This window comes from Microplitis demolitor, chromosome 10 (assembly GCF_026212275.2).
Source record: "Microplitis demolitor isolate Queensland-Clemson2020A chromosome 10, iyMicDemo2.1a, whole genome shotgun sequence".
Taxonomy (NCBI): Eukaryota; Metazoa; Arthropoda; class Insecta; order Hymenoptera; family Braconidae; genus Microplitis; species Microplitis demolitor.
This window is the reverse complement of record NC_068554.1, coordinates 1,231,977-1,256,392: the sequence shown is the minus strand read 5'-3', so window position 1 is coordinate 1,256,392 and position 24,416 is coordinate 1,231,977. Positions and strand designations below refer to the sequence as shown.

The window sequence follows — 24,416 nt, the reverse complement described above, 5'->3', positions numbered from 1 at the left end:
ATTATATATGGTTATTTATAATTTATAATTATTATTCTTGTTTTCATGAAACAATTTTTGGAAAATTATAATTCATTTTCAAATTGAAATAACTCATGAAATATTGGGTTTAGGGAAAAAACTAATCAATACTTTTTTGGAGGAAATTTAATTTTCTATAAATTTGGTCATGTTCATTTTTATCGTATCTTTGATAGATAACTCGTAAATGCGATTTGAAATACTCAGTTTAATTTGAGCCAAAATCTCATTCCGTTCATAATTTTATTTCAAAATCACATAACGGCTAAACTATTGAAAATATGACCAATATACTCTTATACAATTTTGTAGGAGATTAAATTCTCTACAAAAAAGTATTCTATAAATTTTTTTGTAAACCCAATAGTTTAGTCACAATCTTAATTTAAACAACTATATAAATTCAAAAATTATTTTATTTAATTTGATCATTATATTTACAAATTATCTATAAATATAAGTATATAAAAATTTACACACAAAATTTAAATACTTAAATATAAAAGTATGAATTTATGTTATTTACAATAATAATTAAAAAATGCCACGTCATGTTTTAATTAATACTTAAGATACTTAAAAAAAATATTAATTGTCATTACATATTTTTTTACTTATTGTAGACAAATTAAACCTAGTAAGGTTTGTAACCAGAATACGCTAAATCTGAGGCATAAGAATTTCCATCAGACGGATAATTGTGATAATTTGGCTCGTGAATATCGTCAGGAAATCCGTGATTGCTCGCGTCTTTATAATGGGGAAAACCTACCCCACTTTGTGAGTAAACCGGTGGCTGATAATTGTTCATCAAAGGCTTGCAGAACTTGAAGAAGGCAATCACACCCGGTATCACTATCGCCAAGAACCCTAAGAATTTTTTGAAAGAGGCGAGACCCAGTATCAGCGGCAGGAACAGCAACAATTTCAATTTAAATAATTTCAAAATTATCAACATCGGTATCAATAATTTTTTCAATCGGTTCCGAGCTGAAATAAAAAATATATATAAAGTTAGTCTTAATTTCTCTTGTAGTCATTGTGACATTTTTTCTTTACTAATTTAGAAATAATTATTTACAGTAAAACTGGCAGCACTTTCAACCTTAAAATTGACATTCAAAAGTTATTGTAAAAAAAATTAAATTACGGCTAAACTATTGCGAATACGACAAAAATATATGAGAACAATTTTGTAGCAAATTAAATTCTCTACAAAAAAGCTTTCATTGCATTTTAACGTATGTCAAATTATTTCGGCGTAATTTTAAATTTAAGTAACAAGTACATTAATAAGCATCAAAAATTAAATTTTAGCTTCAAATAATCAAAAAATTTTTCAATGCAGCATCCATTTAGAAAAGATTGTGAGTCAGTTCTAGTAAAAGAAGTTTAAAATGAATGATAAGTAGGAAAAAATCTTTCTAGGGGACTACAGGGTCATATTTTCTGATGACAATTAGTAATCCTTAAGGATTTCTCTAATTGAATTCGAGACGTTGACGACTCGATTGTGCTTTTGAAGCTTCGGAGCTGATCCACATGGTCAAGATTTTTTTTTTCAATCACCGTAGAGTAGAATTGCAAAAAAAAATTTTTTAAGTTAATTTTGTACAGTGGCCGGCATTGCTCAGTTCCCCTCAACTAAAAAAAAAAAAAAAAATTAATAATACTTACAAAAAAGTGTGTCCTTCTTATTTTCAAGGGTATCTAATTCATCAGCAATTTCGTCCAAAAAACGCGGAGCATAAATTTCATTATCACCAGTTTCAGATGCCGGAATTTTTATTTCAATGGCAACAGTTTTTATGAATTTTTCCGCTTTTCTTTCAACAAATTTTACCAAATGATCCCACTCACTGTCGTCTGATCTAAATAAAGATTATTTTTAGTTAAAATTTTTAGTAATTTTCCTCTTGCAGAGTAACGTTAGAAAATTTTCAAATTCACGTCATCAATAGACGATCTAAGTCCCAATGAGTCCTCAAAAGAGGATAAAATAAATCTGCCAAATTTTGACAGCTGAAAAATAAAAAAAATCCATACCTAGGGGCGCTGGTATATTCGTACGGCTGACGGTTTACTTCCTCCACCAAATCTCTGCCCATTCTCACGACCCTGACGTTGTCATTCATATAATATTCATGATTTTGAAAAAATTCAGATAGTGAACTGATAGCACGGGATTTGAAACATTCTGCAAAATCTCCACCAAGACATGCTGCGTTCATTCTCCCAATATACGGGTCTACATTCTGCCCGGTACCAAATCCAATCCAGTCGAATAAATCTTTTCCTTGCCGCGTTCGGTTTAAATTTACTCCCGATTTTCCAGATTCTGTCCTGTCAAAATTAACTTTCCCATCTGAAATAAATTATAAAAATAATTAATAAGTACATTGAGGGTCAATATGGACACTTTCAAAATCCCCAGAAATTTTGACTAAAAAACTTGTTATCAAATTTCCGGACTCTTGAAATTTTATATCCGGGGTACAATAGGCCATTTTCTATATTAGGGAATAAAACCCAAATAAATTCCATTGATCCCCAGAATTTTCCCTCTCTTTTCAAAAATAAATTTTAAAAAATCCCATATTTTTGAATGTCGATAAAAATACTCACGTCGAGTTTCCGTTGGTGTATCCTCAAAGGTAACTGACAAAACTGACGTTACCATGAGAGATAAAAAAATTGTAACAAACAAATTTTCAAACTTTTCCATCGCCAATTATTAAATTTTCCTAGTATTCAAAATCCTAAAAAAAAAAAATCATAAGTTTCCTGTGAAAATTTTTTCAAATTTTAAATTTAAAAATAGTCACCGATAATCAAAATTACAAATATTTTAAATTTATCTAAAAAATAATTAATTACTAAATAAATAATTTTTGGATTTTTTTAAAAACAATAAATTATAAAAAAAAAAATATTTAAAAAAATTGCACATATAGTTTTTTAAATTTTCTACATGTGCATATTTTTATTTTTTTTTTTTCCCAAATTCAATTGTAGAAAACGAAATTCAAAAATTTTTAATTGTCTGCTGACTTCAGGAACAAAAATAAATAACAAAATATGTATATATATTTACTTACATTTATTTTTTACCGATCGAATATAAAATTTGAATTGTATATAACAGTAATATCACATTCCATACTCGTAATCAATGAAATAAGTTAATATTCAATAATAATAAATTCAAGTTTAAATATTTAATTGCCTTTATAAAACCGAGTACTAATTTCGTGTCGATTTCCACGCGGTTCTCAAGTAAACTACCGGTTAGTTTTGTATACACGTACGTCGACAATAATACCGTTATCTTATAAGCCAATGAGGAGTCAGTAGATTTATCAAGAGAACGTCTTAAAATAATATTTAATTATTTCAAACTGCTAATTAAGCGTTAATTATTAAATTAAAATTTTCAAATTTACAAACAAATAAATAAATAATTAATACTTACGTTAAATAAAACAATTATATAAATTTTAAGTGTTTCGGTCGAGTCGATAATGAGGACAATACTAAATATATATAAAAAAATATAACGATAAAATATTACGCTGAAGCGCGAAATCAAACGGGCTGGTGACCGAGTGACGGTTTTGATCCACAATTTGTATTTATATGCAGAAACGGTATTGTATTATTAAAGGATAGCGTGGGCTCGTTATCCACACGATTCGCTGTCAGCCGAGAGTGCAAAAAGGGAATAATAAAAAAAATATTTTTAAAAAATAACAATTTTTTTTTTTTATTGGATATGAGAAAGTGAAAGTTCGGATGGGATTTCTTGAGAAGCCGGAACTTGGTTTCTGTTAAATGAAAAAGGCTTTCAAAAAATATTTATTTACATCTTGACATAACAGTTAAGTGTGCGTCATATATAGACATTTTATAAATAAATAAATTTTTTTTTACTGACGGCGATGACGCACGAAAGCAAATCAAGTTCAATAAACTTCTTTTTTTCAAGTTTTAGGTCAAATTTTTATTTTATAAATTTATCGACAGTTTTTTAAAATAAATTACAGTTAAATATTTAAATGACGGGCACAAATCGCTCACCAAGTCCGTTAATAAATAAATAATTAATTAATTTACGGAAAAAAATGAACTTGAATAATTACTTTTAAAATTAACACCCACGAGCTTAGGAGTTAAAATTTTTTTAATTTGTTACAATAGACAATTAGAATTTTTTTGAAATTTTTCATGTATAGGCTGTAAATTTTTTCAATTTACTAGTAAATTTATAAAACTTATAATCAATAATGTAATTAGTGTTCATTGCAGGCTAACGCTTGCCCTTGCGCCTAAAGGAATCGGGTTCGAGTCCCAGTGGTTGTTTTCAAATTATAAAATTTAATGAACTTTAAAAAATTAAATAATTGCTACAAGGAATTATCAATTTTTTTCTGATTAAATTTGGTCAGTAGCCGAGAAAATTTTTTTAAAAGTGTCTGCTATACAGCTTGTAATGCCAGACAATGAAAAACTTTTTCTTAAAAAAAAAAAAGTTAACGATAATTAATGGATATGGAATGAGCTGGAAAATAAGAAACTTTCACCCGGGAGAACTGGGTTCGAACCCACACATCGGCAGGAGATATTAGCAGAGTACCGACTGTATCGACAGAAGTTTTCTGTGATTTTTTATCAGTCTTCGACAGTGCGATTAAATTACAAAATGCCAGGCGCGAAAAAGCCTACCGGGATCCAAAAAAATTCAACTGAAATAATGATAATAAAAATATTTAAAAAAATAAAATTGGTTACTGTCTCACATTTCAAAGCTGAGTATAGAACATTAAAATTTTTTAAGCAAATTATTTCTACACCCATACAAAGTTTACACATAAATTTTCCAGTGTAATTATTTAACTTTTCACACCGTAATTACAAAAGTTCATTTTTTTTCGTGAGAAATATCGACGGAATAATCGATAGTCAAAGAAGATTCAAGTGTTACAACTTAATATTTAAATAAATAATTAAAATATTTGATTATTGACTCGTGATATATATAAATATATTTAAATACTATCTAACAAATCTTCTTCGTATATCATATATTAAATGATAATTTATATTTTTATCATACATCTTATTCCATCGTTACTTCTTATATTTTTTACATAATTAATGATAAAAATCTTAATTACACTTTCACTGGAAAATATTTTTTTAATGAAACTTAACGATTAATAAATATATTAATTATTAGTCTATTTAATTTTAATCACTTTGATATCAAAATAATGTCCTTGACACCAAAATAAATTGAGTCACTTTAAAATAAATAAATAAATAAATAATTATCTATTAGTTTAAATTAAAATCCTATTTCTATAATTTTCTGGCATGGACGAGCTTATCGATGTCCTGATATGTCGCAAGCATGGCTTGGTTTTGTCTTAAACTAGGGTCGTCTCTCGCTATTTCACAATTTACGTAAACGTCTTCACATTTAACCCCATCCTGGCCGTCTTTTGCGGCCTTCATGTACCGGAAAAATCTCAGCGTCTCTGGATTGTCACTCGACGGTCTTCGTAACTCGTTTAATTCACGTGACAATTGCGCTGATATTAGATTTGAGTATGGGGCAAAACGGGCTGGGCTGCGGTACATTGCGCAGACTGCGTACTCGCGACATCCCTCGGTCGTGTGCCCCAGGCGGGAAAATACTGCGTCCAGTCGCGAAAGTAGGGGTGAGTAAAATGGATCGTAATTTGTTAGGAGTAATGAACTTGACGGAATGTCATGGAACACCTGCAACAAAAAATATTGTGTTATTTCATTTTTTTTTTAATTTAAGCTGCGCTCTAGTATTCAATTTTAAAGTTCTCGAGTTTGCTGCATTTTCTTTGATCTCACGAGCGGAACGTTCGCGAATTATTCCGTGAATTCATTAGACTTAATTTTTTTAAATAATTATTTATGTAATGATAATTATTAAAAAAATTTTAATGAACTAATTAATTAATCAACAGTTAAAGGTCATAAAAAAATAAAATCGAGAAAATTTTGTATTTAAATTATCTAGTATTTAAAATTGTAAAAAAAATTTTGAAAAAGTGAGTCCTGGATCAGTGGAAAAATATTTGGGACTGATAAGGAACGAAGTAAAAGTCAGGATTACTGATAATTTTTTCCCGCCATTTTGGTTTACATTTAAATTTTTTTCTCGATAACGGCACTGCCATATCATTGATATGAGAAGAATATTATTGAACTAATAGGCAGGAACGAAAAATGGATAACCCTAACGGATTTATATCCTCAGATCTATTTAGATCCTCTATATCCTTTCCTTTAGATTGATTCATCACGCACCTTTGCTGCATGTTAACACACACCTCGAGCTATTATTTTTAATTCCATATTATTTATTATCTCATATATGAACTGTATCTATCAGAAAAAATTTTCGAATCCAAACCTTAAATTGTCACTAATAAATAAATTAAATAAATATTTAATTTTTGCTGAAATTTGGCTCAAAAAATTTAACTCAAATTTCACAATTAAATTTTTATAAAAAAAAAATAAATTATTTAATAGCAAAATTAAAATTTTAATTGTGAGCTGAAACTAACGGTAAATTAATTAGTAAAAGAAAATAAATTGAGTAGTTTACCTTAAAATCTTGTTTTTTAGGATAACCACCAGCGGCATGTCTGGTGTAATATCTGTCATTAAGCATCGCAGCCGGCGAGAGCCTCGAATCGATGTACGAATACCGGGAGTCCGGTTTCTGGACCATCATACCCTCATCGTACATCGCGGAGGCCGGTAATGTACCCAGTGGCTGTCGTGCCATGTAATCTTCACCATAGAAATCAGAATTGTCTTTAAATTCAAAATTCTCGTCCGGCTGCGCAGTAACTCCTTGCGACGACTGCGCAAACGACGAAACTCCTGCTGAACAATCATATAAATTATTAATATGTATAAAGTATATATATTTATGTAAATATATAAAAAGAAATACATAAAATAATGAATATTAATTAATTGCTACTAATTAAATGACTAATTACCTTTTCCAACCATTTTACCAATACTTCCAATGATACTCGGCAAAAAAAGTGCTATCAGGATACTTTTAACAATCTGGGCACCAATGATTAACGGAAACAGCAGCTTCTTCAAACCGAATGCTAAAAAACCAAGGCCGAACCCTGTTAAAAATGGATTCTTTCCATCGAAATAAGCTGAAAGCAAAATTTTACCAGGCATTTTTTAGCGTTACCGTTAGTGGAAGCCATGCTCGCCATTACGTTCACGATCTTCTCTATTTTTTTTTTTTTTGCTGCGAATCTTTATTAATTAATTATTAAAAAACATTTAATTCTGTATTAACAAGCTCATGTTTGCACGAATAATTTAGGGGTGTGCAAATAAAATTTTTAAATAATTGGTCTAATTTCGAATAATTAGAAAATTCAAAATTAATTAGAAATTAACAAATTATTCGAATTTTTAAAAAATTATTTGCACACCCCATACATAAGGATTAAAAAAAATTAATAATTAACGAACATAAAGCATTAATATTAATTAATTAGTTAATTATTGAATTTAATTTTGATTAAATACAGCAGCAAATTATAAGCAAGGCAGCATTAAAAAGCTTTGCAAGCATTTTATTAATTTAATATATTAATTTAAGCAATTATACGAAGAAAAAAAAAATACTTACTGCCAAAAAAAGTTCTAGGCTGCCGTAAATCGATTAAATTTTTATTTAAATTTATTTTCATGACGTAATTTTTAGCAAATCTGTGGACTTTGTCGAATAAACTTTCCCTGGTACTAAAAGCCGTAAAATTTTTTCGCTTTACTATTTGCAGCGAATCAGAAACGTTGAGGACATTTTTGGTCTGTGCGGTGTCTAAAAAAAATTCCAAGTCTTTTCTGAAACACTTGACCGACAAATCGTCGCAGGTTTTGCTGTCAATCGCATTGGGGTTCGTCGGACTCGGTAACGTTGACGTCAAAGACTCGGATGGTGACGTTGTTGAGGGTGAGTTTGAGTCGGTGTAGATTGAACCGGAAGTATCTAAATCAAATTTCGAAGGCTTGTCTTTGACGGAATGCGGGTGCGTCAAGTCTGGCTTGTCGTCCATCCAATTGTGATCTACGTTGTTAGACGTCACTTCATTGCTTTCTGTCTCATTCAGCTCGGCCTTGACCTCCACAGATCCACAACGTGAGATTAATGTGATTACAATAATTAAATAACAATAGTAATTATTGTTATTATTTTTATGAGTGTAATTTATGAATCTCATTTTTGTTCAAGTTTTTTTTCGCTTTCGCTTAAAGTCTCACGTCTGGGATTGTTATTATTGTTATTGTTTATCAGAAATAATAGCTCATTTGCATGCTCATCTTGTTACCTACAAAGCAATCAAAGTTTATGGATATTTTTAACGTTCATTATTTGTTTACAGATAATAATAATAATGGGCTATAAAAGTTAAGTTTCTGTTTAATATGAGTTAAGAATTTATGCAATTTGTAATTGTGTTCACTTGAGAAATAGTTTTTTTTTTTTTTTTTTTTTTTTTTTTTTTTTTTTTTTATATGGATCGTAAAGTTACTAATAACTTTTTATAGTAAAATAAATACTCTATTGATTTTAAAATTCCATTCATAGTTTTTTTAAAATCCCATAAATAAAATTTTTAAATAAACAATTTTCTCAAAAATCCCATTGGCCAAATTCTTAAATCAAATTCCTCATAAATCCTATGGGTAAAATTCTTAAATCAAATATTTTTTTATAATTAATTTTGATAAAATTATCAAATTGAAATTCCCCATAAATCCCATTGATAAAATTTTTAAATAAAAAAATTGACATCCGATTTTTACTAAAATTTATCAACTAAAAATTTTGATAATTGAGTTCAATATAAAAATTGTCGATTAAAAAATTTAATATAAAATGTAAACCGTGTAATGGTAAATCCATGCCGGTCATTCACCGTACTATCACTATTGTTCTTTTCAAGGACACTTATCACCCAACAATAAATGCTAGTGAAAAAAGAAAAAAAAATCTACTTACACGTGTTGTAAGCACACAAAATATTCATTAATCTCAATGTAAAAAATAACAAAAAACTGAACGGTCACTAAATTGATAAGAGTATCAATCGATCTTATTTTCAAAAAAAAAAAAAAATAAGGGAATTAAAAGAAACGGCGTTCACAAACAAAAAGAAACCAAAAATGGTATGAAGTGTGGCAGTAAATTGAGCAGTTTAAAGTCGGCTCGCGGACGGCGGACGCCACGGTACTGGCGAACGCACTCTTGGAATCGGTTGAACGTGGTTAATCTGGGTTACCCGGCCATCAGTCGTCTGTCCATTCGTAAACTCCTGTACTGCCATAGACCTTTACTTCTTCAGGCTTCTTGCCTTCTTTCATTTATTCTTAAAATAATAATAATGATAATAATAATAAACAAAAAAAATACTTGAAATTTTTCGCTCTTTTTCTCACCTTTCTACCTATCGATTTACTTTCTTTATTGCTCTAATCATCTCCTCGTTTACACTTCATCGTTTTTGCATATACTAAAAATTTATTTATTTATTTAACGACCGAAATCTACTTAACGTTGGTCATTTTTTAATTTTCATATTTATCCTAATTTTTTTAATTTATTGTCATTTATATTTCTACAATAATATTTTTATTACATTTTTTATTTTTTTTTTTTTTATTTTTCATCATTATCATAAATTTTACAAAATTTTCTAAATTAAATTTCGTTAAAAGTTGAATTTAAAATAACTTACAAATTATTGAGTCTACGAAAAAACTCAATAAATATTTTTTTTTAGCAAATTTAATTCTCTACAAATTTGTTTATATACATTTTTACCATATCTCTAATAGATAACTCAGAATTTCCATTTTAAGCACTAAGCTTTCAATTTAAGTCAAAATCGCATCCTACTACTAATTTTATTTTTTCAAAATAAAATACTGGCTTAAATATCAAAAATATGAAAAATTTCAATCAATACAATTTTATAGAAAAATAAATTCTCTACAAAAAAAATTCCCATGACTTTATCTATAAATTCAATATTTCAGTCACAATTTTAATTCAAAGCCAACTGTATAAATTTATCATTTAAATTTACCGCAAAAATCGGCATCCCCTCGAGCGTTAAAAATTTACATCTTTAATTTCAAATCCCATAACAGCCAGACCGATCTTCCAACCATCTCGACAAAAAAAAATCAGTAGGAATTTTTAATAAAAATTTAAGCGGATCAAGTAAACCGATTGGAAACATATATATGTAACATGTGTAAGAGACAATAAAAGAGTAATGGACGCGTGACGTGGACTTATCGCGATCCAGTCATATAGACCTAATACCCGTTACGTTAATGTGACTTTTTCCTCCGCTATAGGCTATAACACATCGTGTAACGGTTGAGTTGACATACGCATGCGACATATCTTACATTACATTAGGGCATGTAGATCTATTAAGTCAAAGAAGACATCATAACAACAACAACAATAACAATATAAATAATTATTATTATCATAAATATTAAAATATTAAATATAAGACCTCCGATTTTTCGTATCATTAGCGTCCAATTTATTAAAATTATTATTTACCAGTCGATTACATTTTAAATTATTGGACAATTACCAAAATTACTTGATAAAAAATAACGGACTCAGTAGCGGTCTACTACATTGTAATACGATATATAAAATATATACTGAGCAAAAAAAATATATCGGATTATTTTGAATATTTAAATATTCAAGTGAAAAAAATTTGGCTACATGTTATTCATATAAATATAGAAAGAGCGATTTTTGGAGTAATAACAATTTCTGTAAGAGGAAATTAAATTTTTTTACTTGATTTTGAATCGAACTGACGGCTGACATTTACAGAATGAGGTAAATATCGAATTTATAGGCTCGTAATTATTATTACGAATTATATGAACGTGTGGCGAGTCTCCAAATCTGTCAGTGGGTCAACAACTCGATACCAGGGCCAATGGACTTTATGTTAATGGCCTTGAACTACAAATATATAATAATGATAATATATAAAAATATAAATTAAATTACCGTTTATAGGTACCTCAGATATTTGGGTCATGTCCTTGGAATGTTTTTTTGTTCTTTTTGTAGGATAAAAAAAATTTTTAGTTTTAAATTGTCATCCACGGGTACAGTGGGCACAAAGAAATGTACAAGCACTTTCTATTGTAGAGGAATGTGTGTATGGAATTTGTATGGAGGTAAAATTTAAAAATTTTTTTAATTATGCAATGGTATTCAAAAATAATTAGAGGATTATTTAATAGTCTTATTTATTTTTTAATTTATTTCTATGAAATTTTTTATCTCAGGCTTTGAATATATATATATATATTTTTTTTTATTAAATGGTGGGTGTATAAAATAAAAATACCGAATTTATTTTGGTTAAAATTGAGAAGAAAGTAGATTTAAAATTTAAAAAATTTAATTTTCTTATAAAGAATTTTTATCACGATTTTAATATCAACTCGCGAAATTTATATTTTTATATATTTGTGGAACAAGGAGATGCAAAATAGCGCACTATAAATTTTAATGATCGAAATTTGTATAAAATATAAATTTCTGTTAAAAATTCCGACAACAAAATTTAATTTTTAAAAAATTTTTAGTCATAATTTTTTTTAATTCACTTCAATAAAATTCGTGTGCACAAATTTAAATAATTAAACTTACAATAAATTAGGCATATATTTTTTTACATTAATTACACTAGAGTTAAATTACATAAATAAATAAATATTAAAATATAAATAATGCAGTCGTTTGTAATTAATTAATTAATTAATAAATAAATAAATAACATAATTAATTATATTTATTCTCATCGTTGTCTATAATAACCAGGCACTGGATAATGATAAGGAGCCGGATATCCAGCTCCGAGTCCTGGATAAATATCATTTCTATGTGACCAGCCAGGATCTTCGTTACCGTATCCTGATAAAAAAAAATTTACCATTAAAAAAATTTTTTCTTTTTCCAGACAAAATTTTGATACTGAAAGAAAAAAAAAATTACCAGATGGATAATCCACAGGAGCTTCAGCGGCAGTGCCCCAGTGGAATGGAAAACTCAGCCCATGATGTGGAACTTTGCAAATTCGTAATTTCGATAAAAATCCTGGGACAAAAAGACCGCCGATGATAATCAATTTTTTGATCAAATGGACGCCCAAAAATATTGGTATCAACATCATTTTCAATTTAATCAAATTTAGCAAAATTAGAATAGGAAAAATAATGGCTTTTTTCTTTTTGTGAAAAATTCGTGCGCCATCTGGAAAAAAATAAATTCTGTTATTAAATGAATTATTTTTTGCAGAACTGACTGTTCAATGGTTCAAAAGTTCCTTTAGTAATTAATCACTGTTATTAGACTACAAGAAGATTTATTACACTGCTGATTACGCAGCAACCTGACACCTGCTATAATCATCAATATGCATACGAGTACGAAAATAAAAAGATTTTTCTTGCCGCGGCATTCCAGAAGAGAAAGGCTCATCGTTAGCATAGTTCTGCGCCTTGTAGACTACGCATTAGTTCAAAATTAGTTTATGGTGCAAAAATTAATCAACAGTAGCAAGTATTCAGATCAAGGTTTCAAAAAAATTCACAGAATCAGGCAAATACGGGCCGAAATGAATTTTATTTTTTTAGTTACACAGAAAATGAAGCCCGACCTTCAAGAACAGAAAAAAAAGATTTCTTGCCCAAGAAAATTTTTATTTTCAATTTTTCGCGCCAAAAAATCATTTTTTTGTACATGCTGCCAAGCTTGGATCAAAATTACATTTACTCTGCAAAATATCCAACATTTTTTATTAAATATTAAATAGAAAAATTTCTTATTTTAATTTTCAAAAATCAAATAAAAAAATTATTCAAAAATTTCAAAAGTTCGTATATTTTTTTTTTTATTAAATAAAATAATATTCAAAAAAATTGAAACAAAATAAAATTCTTAAGAAATTTTTTTTTAAAATTCCTAGCTCACGTTTTTAAAACCAAAATAAAATTCGAAACTCCATTTTGCCTCATATTGATATAAGTTACACCCTAAATATGAAATAAATAAAAAAAAAATTACCTGTTGCACCTTTTTGCATTTGCGCAAGTTGATCCTCATCCACTACAATCGGAGCATTTGAAAATGTTCTACCGGTAGTCAAAGCCGGTTGGAAGGTATAAACTAGAGCACGTCGCTTAATTATTTCCTCAGCGAGCTCGCGCAAAAAATTAAGCGTATCAGCGACGCCAAATTTATAATTCTTAGCGGCCTTGGATACGTTCGGCAAAATTTCCTCCTCTGTCATCGAGGGTATTTTTATTAATTTCACTGGCCCGTAGCTGAATTCCTAAATGAAAAATTAAACAAAATTAATAAAATTAAACTAAATAGTTTACACATTAAATTGATAAATTACCTTCTCACGCACGACTTGATTTAGCCATCTAGCAACACGATATTTACCACAAACCACAACGTCTCTCTTAATAACACAATCTCGACGACATCGTGCTACAAAATCACTTGACAGTGTTTCGTTAACGAATTCCGCGTCAACGTTATTAATATAAATCATTAGTATAAATAATAAAAATATCACACACTTAATTGTCCTCGACAATGACTCTAAACAATGATAATTATTTTTTTTACTGTACATAAATATCATATTACACTTCATTATATATCACGTCATGCAACTCCGAGTGTGTGACGACTTGTTTATTAATTTTAATTTAATATTCTATTTATTAATCATTGCACTTATTTAATTATCATCTGTAACTGTCATTACACTGGAAAAAAAAATTGTTCGGGATTTTTTTTTTCTCTTCGCAGTTGAAGGTATGAAATTGATTAGAAAGTGTTATTAATTATTTTTTTAGTGGCAATTAAATGAACTGTTTTTAAAAAATTGGATAATGTTTGTAAGAGATAGTGATATTTGCACGATGCTGTAAAGTTACTAGTTGCGAATAGAAGATGGTCTGAGCATATATACAAGAAATGAATATAGGTCGGTGGGGGTAACGGTCCATTGGTTAGAAATACTCTTAGATGAAGTGTACCTCGTATCGCGGATAGTCGATCGCGAATAAAATGATTGAGGCTGTTAAAAGACACATACTCATTGTCGGGATTAAAAACGTCACTTTTCCGCCTAATTTTGAATACTCATTAAGTCAATGGTGGGTTGGAATTTTTTTAAAATTCAATTTGTCCTTTAATGTGTGTAATTATACGGATTAAATTCGTCGTGCATACTGACTAATTGAATCACGATTGTAATTTTGTGGACAATGACCGGGTACATTTTCAGCTTTAATCAATTTTTTTTTTTTTTTTAAATTATAAAATCGTGAGTTTAATTTACAGCAAAATTTCGTATGTAGAAGACTAATTTTGTTAATAATTAAACTGAAATTATTTTTAGTATTTAAATATAAAAAAAAAAATCTCGATAGCTCTCAGAAATTTTAGAAAAAAATTTTTTTTTAATAAAAAGACAAAAACTGATATTGTAACATGTATTAAAAAACAGTAAAAATAAAATCAATTAAAGTATCATTAGATACAAAAAAAAAACTAAAATTTAATTTGTCTTTAAAGGCATAATTTTATTACTTCACACTATTCATAAACGATCTAATAAAAAAATTTATTTAATGGTAAAGTTTAACCTCCCATCAAATAGGCCATCGGTAACGCATGAGTTCTATCTATTTTTTTTTCTAAAATAAAATAAAAATTCACTTGCTGCATTTTTTGTACTTATCAAAATTTACTATCGCGACTGTCTTCAGACTAGTTAATAGTTAATAATTAGTATTACTTATTAATAATATCTCTGACTGTTAACATAACACGCGACAACTAGCACGTGTGGTGAATCTTGAATGTGATGAGACTGTAGAGGTCAACTCGTGTCCTGTAACGAGGTCACGGGAATACCTTTCACCCTATTCTTAAACTTGGCCATTAAATACTTATATATTTTATATAATACATAAATATCTGCAATTAAATGGGACGCGATTGAAGGTCGTCGAATGAATTATGTGAAATATTCTAACCTCCCCTCTTTCTGACCTTCCCTTCCTTCACCTAGTCCTCCTCTGCCTTTATAATAATAATAATAATAATAAATGACAATGAATACAACCCGATGTGATTTTATTTACATCCCACTGTAAAAAATCAGGAGTAATTCGGATTTTCTTTCCGAATTCATTCCGTCTAGGAGTTCGGAAGTCAATAAATATTTTTTGGATTTTTTTTTAGAGTATAAATATAAAAAAAGAAAAAATTTGAAAAAATTGCACTTGTAGTTTTTTAAATTCTCTACGTGTGCATATTTTTAGTTTTTTTTTTTTTGTAATTGAACTGTTGAAAAAAAACAATCCAAAAATTACTAATTTTTGCATAGCAGTTCTTCAACTTAAATTTATCAAATATAAGTAAATAAATATATGTACTTTGTACGCTACATCCTCATTTCAAAGAATCTTTTCACAGAAAACATTTATGCCTCAACAAAACAGCGGCTTACTTTAGTAACAATTGAATTTTAAATGTAATTACTAATTCTAAAAAAAAAAAAAAATTGAAGTTATCAAATAAATTTTTTTTTATTTTCAGTCCAGGTTTAAAAGTTTGTTGGTTTTTGTCACCGCAAGATGACAATTGAATTTCTTCAGTGGGAAATTTTTAAATATTTCGAGGGTTTTGTCATTTACCTCAACGATTTACGGACAAGAGCTAACTGTGCATCGGCAATGAAATTTGAAGAATGCTAAAATATTAATAAGTGGTTAATAATAATACTTTTTATAATTAAAAAAAATCGTTAATTATTTAAGAGAAAAAAAAATTTAATTTAGAATTTGGGTTGCGGATTGTCAGAGGTATTGTTGCTACTTTCTGTTATATATGAGAATTTAAAAAATATATGTGAATAAATGTAACTGAGTAAGTTTAATAAATGAGTTATTATTGTTGTTATTAAGGTTACTGGTTTTATTATGAGTACATGAGATGACATAGATTAACAGGAATCTACGAAGATAATCGATGAGTACAGGTACTTGGTACAAATAACAAGTTACACTTAATACCGGAAAAAAGTTATTATGATCTCTTGAAAAAAAAATTAATTACAAATATAGCGAACTATTTTTTTTTCTAAATTATTATTCATTGACTTTATATGTGGGGTAAATTGACTCTATAATTTTACTGAGAATATCTCATTAATTTTTATAAACCTACGGAATTTTCAATTAATTTCTGACAAATTTTGAAAAAAAAAAATTGACAGTTAAAATTTTTTTAATTTAAAAAATATTTTTTTTTTAACAAAATTTCAGTTTTTTCTCTGGATTCCAAAAAATATTCGTTATTTTGTTTATATACTGGTTAGTTAACTGTTGACTCAGAAAATAAATTTTTTGACGTGATTGTGATGTTCATTATGGTAATAAATATTAGTAAGAAATTTCTTTAAGCTTTGAATAAATAAATGGCTTAGAAAATTTTTTTTTGTTAAGATTTGCATTGATAGACAAGTACATAAATAAATATATACATATGTGTTAATTGGATTCGTCATGGGAAATGATGAAGTTAATTATTATTTACCAATAATTAAAATATTTATTATAAATAATCGATATAGTCAGAGGTTACGTCAAGCACATGATGTTAAATTTTGTATTTTTATTTTTATTATTTTCACCCATAATCCACATAACATTATATATTATATATTATGATTATGGAGAAGTTATTATCAATAAAATATTCATTTTCTCACTCTGAGAATAAAAATAAATTTAAATTACTAATACAGTTTCAAATGCCCCCGAGAAGAGTGTTCGGAGTTGATTCGTCAGTCGTTCACATGTTCAATGTTTTTTTTTTTTATTTTTCCTTTAGTTATATTACTACGAACCGATAAGACGTACGGTCAGATTTAAGTGTGTCACGATAATCTGAACTCAAGTCATCGTTGAAGCACATTTTATAATAATGATAATAATAATAGTAATAAATGGATGTGAGTATAAATACATTGATGCCGACGCACCTTTTATTGGTAACCTTACGTTTAATTATCACGTCTGTATATTTCCAAGTATTACAGCCAATGATACATAATTTATAATCTTATTATTTTTATCTACTCATTTTTTTTTTTTGAGTACTTAGATATTTCCTCGTTCTCAATAAGCTTCTTAAACTATGAATTTCTTAGAAAAAAATAAAAAAAAATAACAAAAATTTAAACCAAAATTTTGTGGGAAATTTAAAAAAAATTACAAACTTTGTATAGTTGACTTTGAATGAATATTGTGGCTTAACTATTGAACTTACAGACAAAGTTATAAGAACCTTTTTTGTAGAGAATTTAATTTTCTATAAAATTGTATAGGAACATATTTTTCATATTTTCAATAGTTTAGCCAGTATTTAACTTTGAAAAAATAAAATTAGTAGTAGGATGAGATTTTGATTTAAATTAAAATTCTTTGAAATTAAAATTCTGAGTTTTCTATCAAAGATACGGTGAAAATGTATAGAAGCAAATTTATAGAGAATTAAATTTCCTACAAAAAAGAATTCATTGACTTTTCTTGTAAACTTAATAATTAAGGAGTTATTGTAATTTAAACATTTGTTCAAATTTCGTTACAAAATTTTGGAAAAATAATAACAACAATAATAATTAATTTTTTTTTTTAACTTAAAAATAAATTTTTTTGTTCATATATTGCCAAAGTACGGTTTCAGTATTTATGTCATTGCAACTATTAATATTATCATAAAATTTTCAAATTTTAAAAAGTAATAAATTTCGATAAGAAGTTAAAAATAACCACCATCTTGTGATAAAAATAAAAACTAACTTCCGCGTTAGCGGACAGAACATTAGTCTACAAGTAAATCGCGAGAGGGACTAAGATACGAGTGCGCCGCGCACGCGAACGAGTCAGATCAATGTGAGCTCGATTCCGCGGCGATTCTGTGCCGAAAGACGGGCGGGGTCGCGACAATTTATTTAATTGCGAGCCGTATCCCTAAAAGTTAACATCTAAGACAGAATTAATTTTTTTAAATTTACACACGCGTTTATTGACGTCTCTTACGCCATCTGGAGGACCTGACACATGTCGCATCAGTCACCGCAAGTACTCGGACCGGTGCGGCGCGTAAGTTTTGTGTCTCCTCCATTTTTATTTTTTAATTTTAAAATTTCTGTTCTCTCTATTCCAAAACAATATTTTTTTTTTAATAAAAAAAAAATTAAATTAAGTTGAATTAAATAAATACTTATAATTATTTCAGCTTTAGGTAAAACCGTACGGTAGTGGGGGAAACTGTCTGTGAATGACCGGCTCAGAGTAGGGGCAGAGAAAAATAAAATAAAATAAACCCGACGAAGAGAGATTTAGAGAGAGAGAAAGTCGACGTAGGACACGTGAAATATCCTGTTGAGAGTCAGGTATAAAAATATGTCCAACTCCAAAAACCGAATTGATCTAGAGAAACCAAGATGGGACCAGAGTACTTACATTGGACGGGCCAAACATTTTTTGAATTTAACAAATCCGCTAAATGTCTTCGTGTCTGAAAAAGAACTCGACAGATCCCGAGATATCGTTTCTAAATACAGGCAAGATATTCAAACATTTTAATTTTTATTTTTATTGACGTCACTTGACGGCTTACTGCTAAATAAATGCTCATTATTATCATTTAATTTTTTTAATTTATTCAATATGTTGTGACAGTTATTGCACACAAGACATAATCACTTAGAACGGGTCAACAACTCGGTTACGAAATGCAATAATTTTTTTTTTTTTTTTTTTTTTTTTTTTACGAATGTAATTTATTATTAATTGACGTCAATAAAATATATATATATATATATATATATATATATATATATATATATATATATATATATATATATATATATATATATAGAAGTTTTTTATTGCGATAAGATAGTTGTTAGTAATTACATAGTGTTAGTTTATAAATTAAAAATGTACTTGATAAATTTGATCTGGAAATTTTTATCGAATGCAATTACAAAAAAATTTAGACATTTTTACCAAAAAAATTTTTCAAAAATTTTGATATTTTTAAAATGCTCTAGTGTGCATTTTAATCATTTTTTTACATTAATATTTATTTTTTTTAATTGAAAATAATTATGAGCTGATTTTATTGCAGTAAATAAGGAGAGCATGTACACCCATAAAAAAAGGATTTATATGAAATTTATAAAGAAATTCCCATGAAGAAGTCTAATGCACTGTAAAAAAAGTCGGAGTGAATTCGGAGTAAGTAGAGATTGTACTCCAATTTAAATTTACTCCCTCTCAAAGTTCCGGAGTTTAAAAAATAAATCACCGTATTCACTCCGAAAATTTTTTACAGTGTAGTGACAATCACTATTTAATTTATACCACAAAAAAAAATTACTGCCCGTATTCTGTATAATGATTAGTTGCCTTTGCCTATATCCTAAGTTTTGCTTGATTATTTTTTTGGGTAGTAAATGTACTAATAAAAAAATTTATTTTAGAAAAGGGGAGTCACTGGAGAGTCTTAAAATAACAGAAGATGAATTATGGAAGAACAAATATTTGTACGACAGCGCGTATCATCCCGACACTGGTGAAAAAATGCTGGTTATTGGGCGTATGAGTGCCCAAGTACCCATGAATATGTTGATCACCGGCTGCATGTTGACTTTTTATAAGTAAGAACTTGAAAAATTCATATGAAAAAATTTGAAACCCGTAACTGCAATAAATTTCTTTGACATTTAAATTCAAAATAAAATGCCAAGTAAACAAATTTTGTAACTCGAAAAACAAAGAACTAAAATTAGACCCGCCTACATTTCTAATGGAGGTTACATGATTTTATTTCAATGACAAATTATATATAATCTCAATAATAATAATTTTAAAAAACAGTATTATGCTTTAGATCGACCCCAGCTGTCGTGTTTTGGCAATGGTGCAATCAGTCATTCAATGCGGTGGTTAATTACACGAATCGCAGTGGCGCCAGTCCAATTCCAACTGAGACACTGGTACGCAGTTATGTTGGGGCAGTAGGTGGCGCTGTTATCACGGCACTATCGTTAAACCGGTTGGCACGTCATGCCCCTCCATTGGCGGGTAGGTTGGTTCCAATGGCCGCGGTCGCTGCTGCCAACTGCGTAAACATTCCGCTTATGAGGATAACAGAGTTGCAAGAAGGAATTGAGCTCCAGAGTGAGGAAGGGAAGAAAATGGGCCACAGCAAAAAAGCTGCAAAAGAAGCCATCGCTTCTGTTACCATGTCGAGAATTTTAATGGCGGCGCCAAGTATGGGTAAGTTTCATCCACACTGCTATAGATTTATTCCAAATATCTCAATAAATATCAAGTTTTTGGAAAAACTCAAAGAGACCTTTTTTGTAGCGCTTTAAATTCTCTACTAAAAAGGTATCTTATCATTTTTCAAAAAACTCAATAGTTATTGAGATATTTTGAGTTCGAAGTAGCCTGGGTCTTCTGGATGCGCGACAATTAAATTTGAACCTTTGAGAAGACTAATTAGCAAGATAACTAATCGCTAATTAAATTACAGTCTTGTCTCCGATACTGATGAACTTTTTGGAGCGACGCAACATGTTGGCCAAGGCAAAATGGGCAGCAGCACCAATTCAATTAGTAGCTTGCGGTGTCTGTTTGACCTTCGCGACTCCCCTCTGCTGCGCACTCTTCGCCCAACGAGTCCCGGTATCTATTGATCATCTAGAGCCTGAGGTGCAGGAAGAAATACGAGCTAAAGACCCCAATATCAAGATGCTTTACTACAACAAAGGATTATGAGCACAAGTTAGGTTACCATCCAAACACTGGGCGCCATTTTTCAGTGTATTTTGAACTCTGCTATACAGGTCGCTGCTGTTAGTTTTGTTTGCGGTTAGACTGCTATAGCACAGAATTAAAAAAAAAAAATATCAATAAATATTTCAGAATGGAATATCATGACACAAAGGAACGTTATAAATATCAATCAAAAAAATAATAAATGAATCTCTGAGACGCATTTACGTCAATTACGTGGACTGATATCTGAAAAAAGTGATAAATGACAATAAAATAAATAAATAAATAAATCTATGAAGCAGTTACTTAAATTTTTTTTTATTTATTGAACAGTAATTAGTAATTTATAATTTTTAAATTAATATACAGCGTAATCTTTAACAGGAACAGTCGGCTTGTGTTTGGCATCTTGATTTGTGTTGAATGCAGAGTGCGTAAGACAATAAGGTTTTATTTTTTTGTAGTCCTCATTGGTGGTAAAAGGTATCGGAGGTGGAATGCGACGAATTTTTCTGCCATGCCGACCATCTTTGCGATGCCAGAGTCCACTGCGAGGACGGTTACCCAGCTCTCGATTTCTCTGGGCGCTGCCGATGGGTGTTGAGCCGTGATCGATATTCGAGAGCCTTCCCACGGTGGCCATGCAGGTGCTTGCGAGGCTGAAGAGCTTCTTGCTGGGCATCTGGACTATTACGCGGTCGTCGCCATCGCGACGGAGAATCGTCCCGTAGGTCCCAGCGGCGTGGATCAAGAAACCTCCGAGACCTGGGTACTTTTCCACGCAGTTTACTATCGTGCCAGTAGGCAGGGCGCCAAGGGGATAAGCGTCGCCTTCGAAAGCTCTCACAGACATACGAGGAATTCCCTTGGAAGTTCGGATCACTTGGCCGGGCTTCATGTTCTCGGTGGCTAGGATGTAGCTCAGCTCTTTGTCGTGGGCTACTAGAGCGACGTATGACGTCCTACAGCCGTCTTTAAATACCTCTAGGACTTTTTCCTCTTTAGGTGGCAGTGATGGGTCAGTTGGTCCATCTCGGTTCCATTTTATCCAATGGTATTTGTGTTTTATTCCACCGCCTATTCCTATCGCTACTAGTCTCCCTGTAATCATTAATATAATTCTTAGTATAGAATTTAAAATTTAAATCATTTTTAAAAATTTTTTTTCAGAAATTTCATAACTTTTTTTCCCAAAGAAAATTTCTACTTTTTTCAGAAACCAATTGTCGGTAATTTAGTTTTCAATTGAAATGTAGCTTCCAAATAAAAATAAAAATAAAATAGATGTCTCTGATGACTTTGTTACGGAAATAAACAAATACTCTAATTAATAAATAGAAAATTTTAATTGTGGAATGTAATAATTAGGAAATAGAAAAAATAATTGGGAAAAAAAAATATTTTTACCTGTAATGGGATCTCTGCCAGCGAGATTGGTAACCTGAAGAGGTTTCACTGTGTACTTGTCCTCGAAATGCACGAATCTCCGGTAACTTTTTCCTTTCACCCCCGGTTTTGGTTTGTCAATAACAACGAAGGACTGCGTAGCGCGAGTCTGCTGCACTTGACAACCCAACGAGCCATTGTACAAAAATATATCAAAGTTTTTTCCGACAACACGGCGTAACAACCCGGACATCGCCATTTTTATCACTCAACACTAACACGTGTTGTCAGCGCCCTCTTTTTTCGGTTTATTAACAGTGACAACACTGCGGGTAATTTATCATCCGAAATTCTTTTTATCTTTTGTAGAAGCGGAAAATAGAAAACTTAAAAAATTTCATCGGATAAAGTTTTCAAAATTTTGACATAAAATGACGGGTCTAATTTTAAAATTTCAAAGTTTCTCAACAGGAAATTAAAAATTTTTTTTTTTAAATTGGATGTCAAAATTAATCTTAGAAAAAAAAATTATCACTATAAAAGTAAATAAAAAAAATAATTAATACGGATACTAATTTTGAATATCGACTTATCTGTAAAGACTTTTCCCTTAATATTAAAAACTAATTCCCATACAAAATAATAGTATATTAAAGAGTAATAAGTGATCTCTCTCTCTCTCTCTCTTTCTTTCTAGTTGTCACAGTCGCGGTAATAAATGTGCAACACGAGTGGTTATAACGCGGTCGAGGAGTAATCTAAAGCTTGAGAAAATAGTAAAGTAAGGGCTGCAGTTGCCTCATGAAAGACGAACCAACCATCGTAAAGTGAGAGAAATAGCTTAATAAGGTACAACTCTCTTTCCCTCAGGCCCTTAGCCACCTTGCTCTTAACAGTAAGACAAAAATAAAAAAAAAAAAGATTAAACCAAAGATAAAGAAAGAAGCAAAAATACAGGAGAGTCGATGGTTAAGTTGGACGTGCTGGTGCCTGTGCATCCCAGGGTGTGCAAAGTGTTCGGGTGTGAGTAAGGCACAATATATATATACACAGATATATAAAGTAAGGTGGGTAAGATGGCGGACAATTTGCCGCTCGACTACTCTTACCCGCACTCCTACTTCAACTACCACCCTCGACAATTCCTCTCCATCGTCGTAGTTGGTCTGGTCTACGTACCAGTACAGTACGGGTAATAGATGTTCCTCCTTCGCGACAGTAAACCGGTTGGCGTGCGCGCGCGTTTAAACTTATCTAACACTACTACAACAACAACAACATCTAATACTACTTCTACTTCCTTACTGACTATTCCTGCTAACGTTCTGTTACATGCACACCAATAGAGATTATGTCCTGGTGTGCATTTCACTCATACACGTGGTGTGTATTGATAACAAATGAAGCTGTAGGTGTGAAGGTACATTCAAGGACTTATCAGTTCAGTAAGGGTGTGCTCTAGTTAATTATAGTAATGGCGGGAAAATAGTAAAATTTTAAAACTTAAATAACTTTTTTTTTAATTTTAAATTTTTATATTTTCCCGCCATTACTATATTTAGCTAGAGCTGGATCATTTCCGAAGGTTTACTTAATTTAAATATTTAAATGGCCCGAAATAGTAAATTTATGCACACCATCGGCTTAACTCTGGTGTAGGCCAGCTCGTGCATTAATGTGCTGGTATATGTTTGAGGAAGTAAAAGTTGAGGGTCTTTTGTATGTTAGATGTTACTTTATGAGTTAATATGCTGATGAGATAGATGTAGAGAGAAGTTGTCTTAGTATTCCGGCAGCCATCTTCTCACTTAATAAAATAATTACCCCAAGTCAATTAAGCCCTTGCCGTCTGTTCTCATTCCATTTAATGTGGAATTGAAGATGCCGAGATTTAATGTACTTGGGGTGAGGCATCGGTACTTTAAATGGTGCGCTGGGTGTGCTCACTGGTGTGCATGGTGTGCGTAGACAGGTAGTAGTTA

General features: G+C 30.0%; 5 protein-coding genes across 9 annotated transcripts; 1 reads left to right on the top strand and 4 right to left on the bottom strand.

Moving 5' to 3' along the window:
- Nucleotides 1–524: 524 nt before the first annotated feature.
- LOC103571740 (osiris 2-like protein) lies at nt 525–3,626 on the bottom strand. Of its 2 annotated transcripts, none has more exons than XM_008550014.2 (5): nt 3,494–3,626; nt 2,647–2,780; nt 2,068–2,386; nt 1,699–1,892; nt 525–1,011 (listed from the first exon to the last, which is right to left on the bottom strand). In XM_008550014.2, exons 2-5 carry the CDS (start codon nt 2,744–2,746, stop codon nt 656–658), a joined length of 969 nt encoding a protein of 322 aa, XP_008548236.1. In that variant the 5' UTR covers nt 2,747–2,780; nt 3,494–3,626; the 3' UTR covers nt 525–655. The 2 variants fall into 2 exon arrangements, with proteins under 2 accessions (XP_008548236.1, XP_008548235.1); XM_008550013.3 differs by lacking the exon at nt 3,494–3,626 and adding an exon at nt 3,120–3,352.
- Nucleotides 3,627–4,796: 1,170 nt separating this feature from the next.
- LOC103571739 (osiris 24-like protein) lies at nt 4,797–9,356 on the bottom strand. 4 transcript variants are annotated; one of them, XM_053742292.1, is made up of 5 exons: nt 9,110–9,356; nt 7,736–8,435; nt 7,074–7,247; nt 6,671–6,954; nt 4,797–5,802 (listed from the first exon to the last, which is right to left on the bottom strand). In XM_053742292.1, exons 2-5 carry the CDS (start codon nt 8,325–8,327, stop codon nt 5,380–5,382), a joined length of 1,473 nt encoding a protein of 490 aa, XP_053598267.1. In that variant the 5' UTR covers nt 8,328–8,435; nt 9,110–9,356; the 3' UTR covers nt 4,797–5,379. The 4 variants fall into 4 exon arrangements, with proteins under 4 accessions (XP_053598267.1, XP_008548233.1, XP_053598268.1 ...); XM_008550011.2 differs by having other exon boundaries at nt 6,671–6,951; XM_053742293.1 differs by having other exon boundaries at nt 7,074–7,193.
- Nucleotides 9,357–11,809: 2,453 nt separating this feature from the next.
- On the bottom strand, nt 11,810–14,118 carry LOC103571738 (osiris 1-like protein). The gene is made up of 4 exons (XM_008550009.2): nt 13,566–14,118; nt 13,229–13,496; nt 12,158–12,415; nt 11,810–12,076 (listed from the first exon to the last, which is right to left on the bottom strand). The coding sequence occupies exons 1-4, from the start codon at nt 13,827–13,829 to the stop codon at nt 11,961–11,963; spliced, it is 906 nt and encodes a 301-aa protein (XP_008548231.1). The 5' UTR covers nt 13,830–14,118; the 3' UTR covers nt 11,810–11,960.
- A 4,024-nt stretch (nt 14,119–18,142) lies between these two features.
- LOC103571736 (sideroflexin-3) lies at nt 18,143–21,353 on the top strand. Its single transcript, XM_008550007.3, has 5 exons — nt 18,143–18,357; nt 18,494–18,821; nt 19,746–19,922; nt 20,156–20,544; nt 20,804–21,353. Exons 2-5 carry the CDS (start codon nt 18,661–18,663, stop codon nt 21,046–21,048), a joined length of 972 nt encoding a protein of 323 aa, XP_008548229.1. The 5' UTR covers nt 18,143–18,357; nt 18,494–18,660; the 3' UTR covers nt 21,049–21,353.
- Nucleotides 21,351–22,692, bottom strand: LOC103571737 (39S ribosomal protein L2, mitochondrial). The gene is made up of 2 exons (XM_008550008.2): nt 22,456–22,692; nt 21,351–22,149 (listed from the first exon to the last, which is right to left on the bottom strand). The coding sequence occupies exons 1-2, from the start codon at nt 22,685–22,687 to the stop codon at nt 21,407–21,409; spliced, it is 975 nt and encodes a 324-aa protein (XP_008548230.2). The 5' UTR covers nt 22,688–22,692; the 3' UTR covers nt 21,351–21,406.
- Between the last annotated feature and the right edge of the window lie 1,724 nt (nt 22,693–24,416).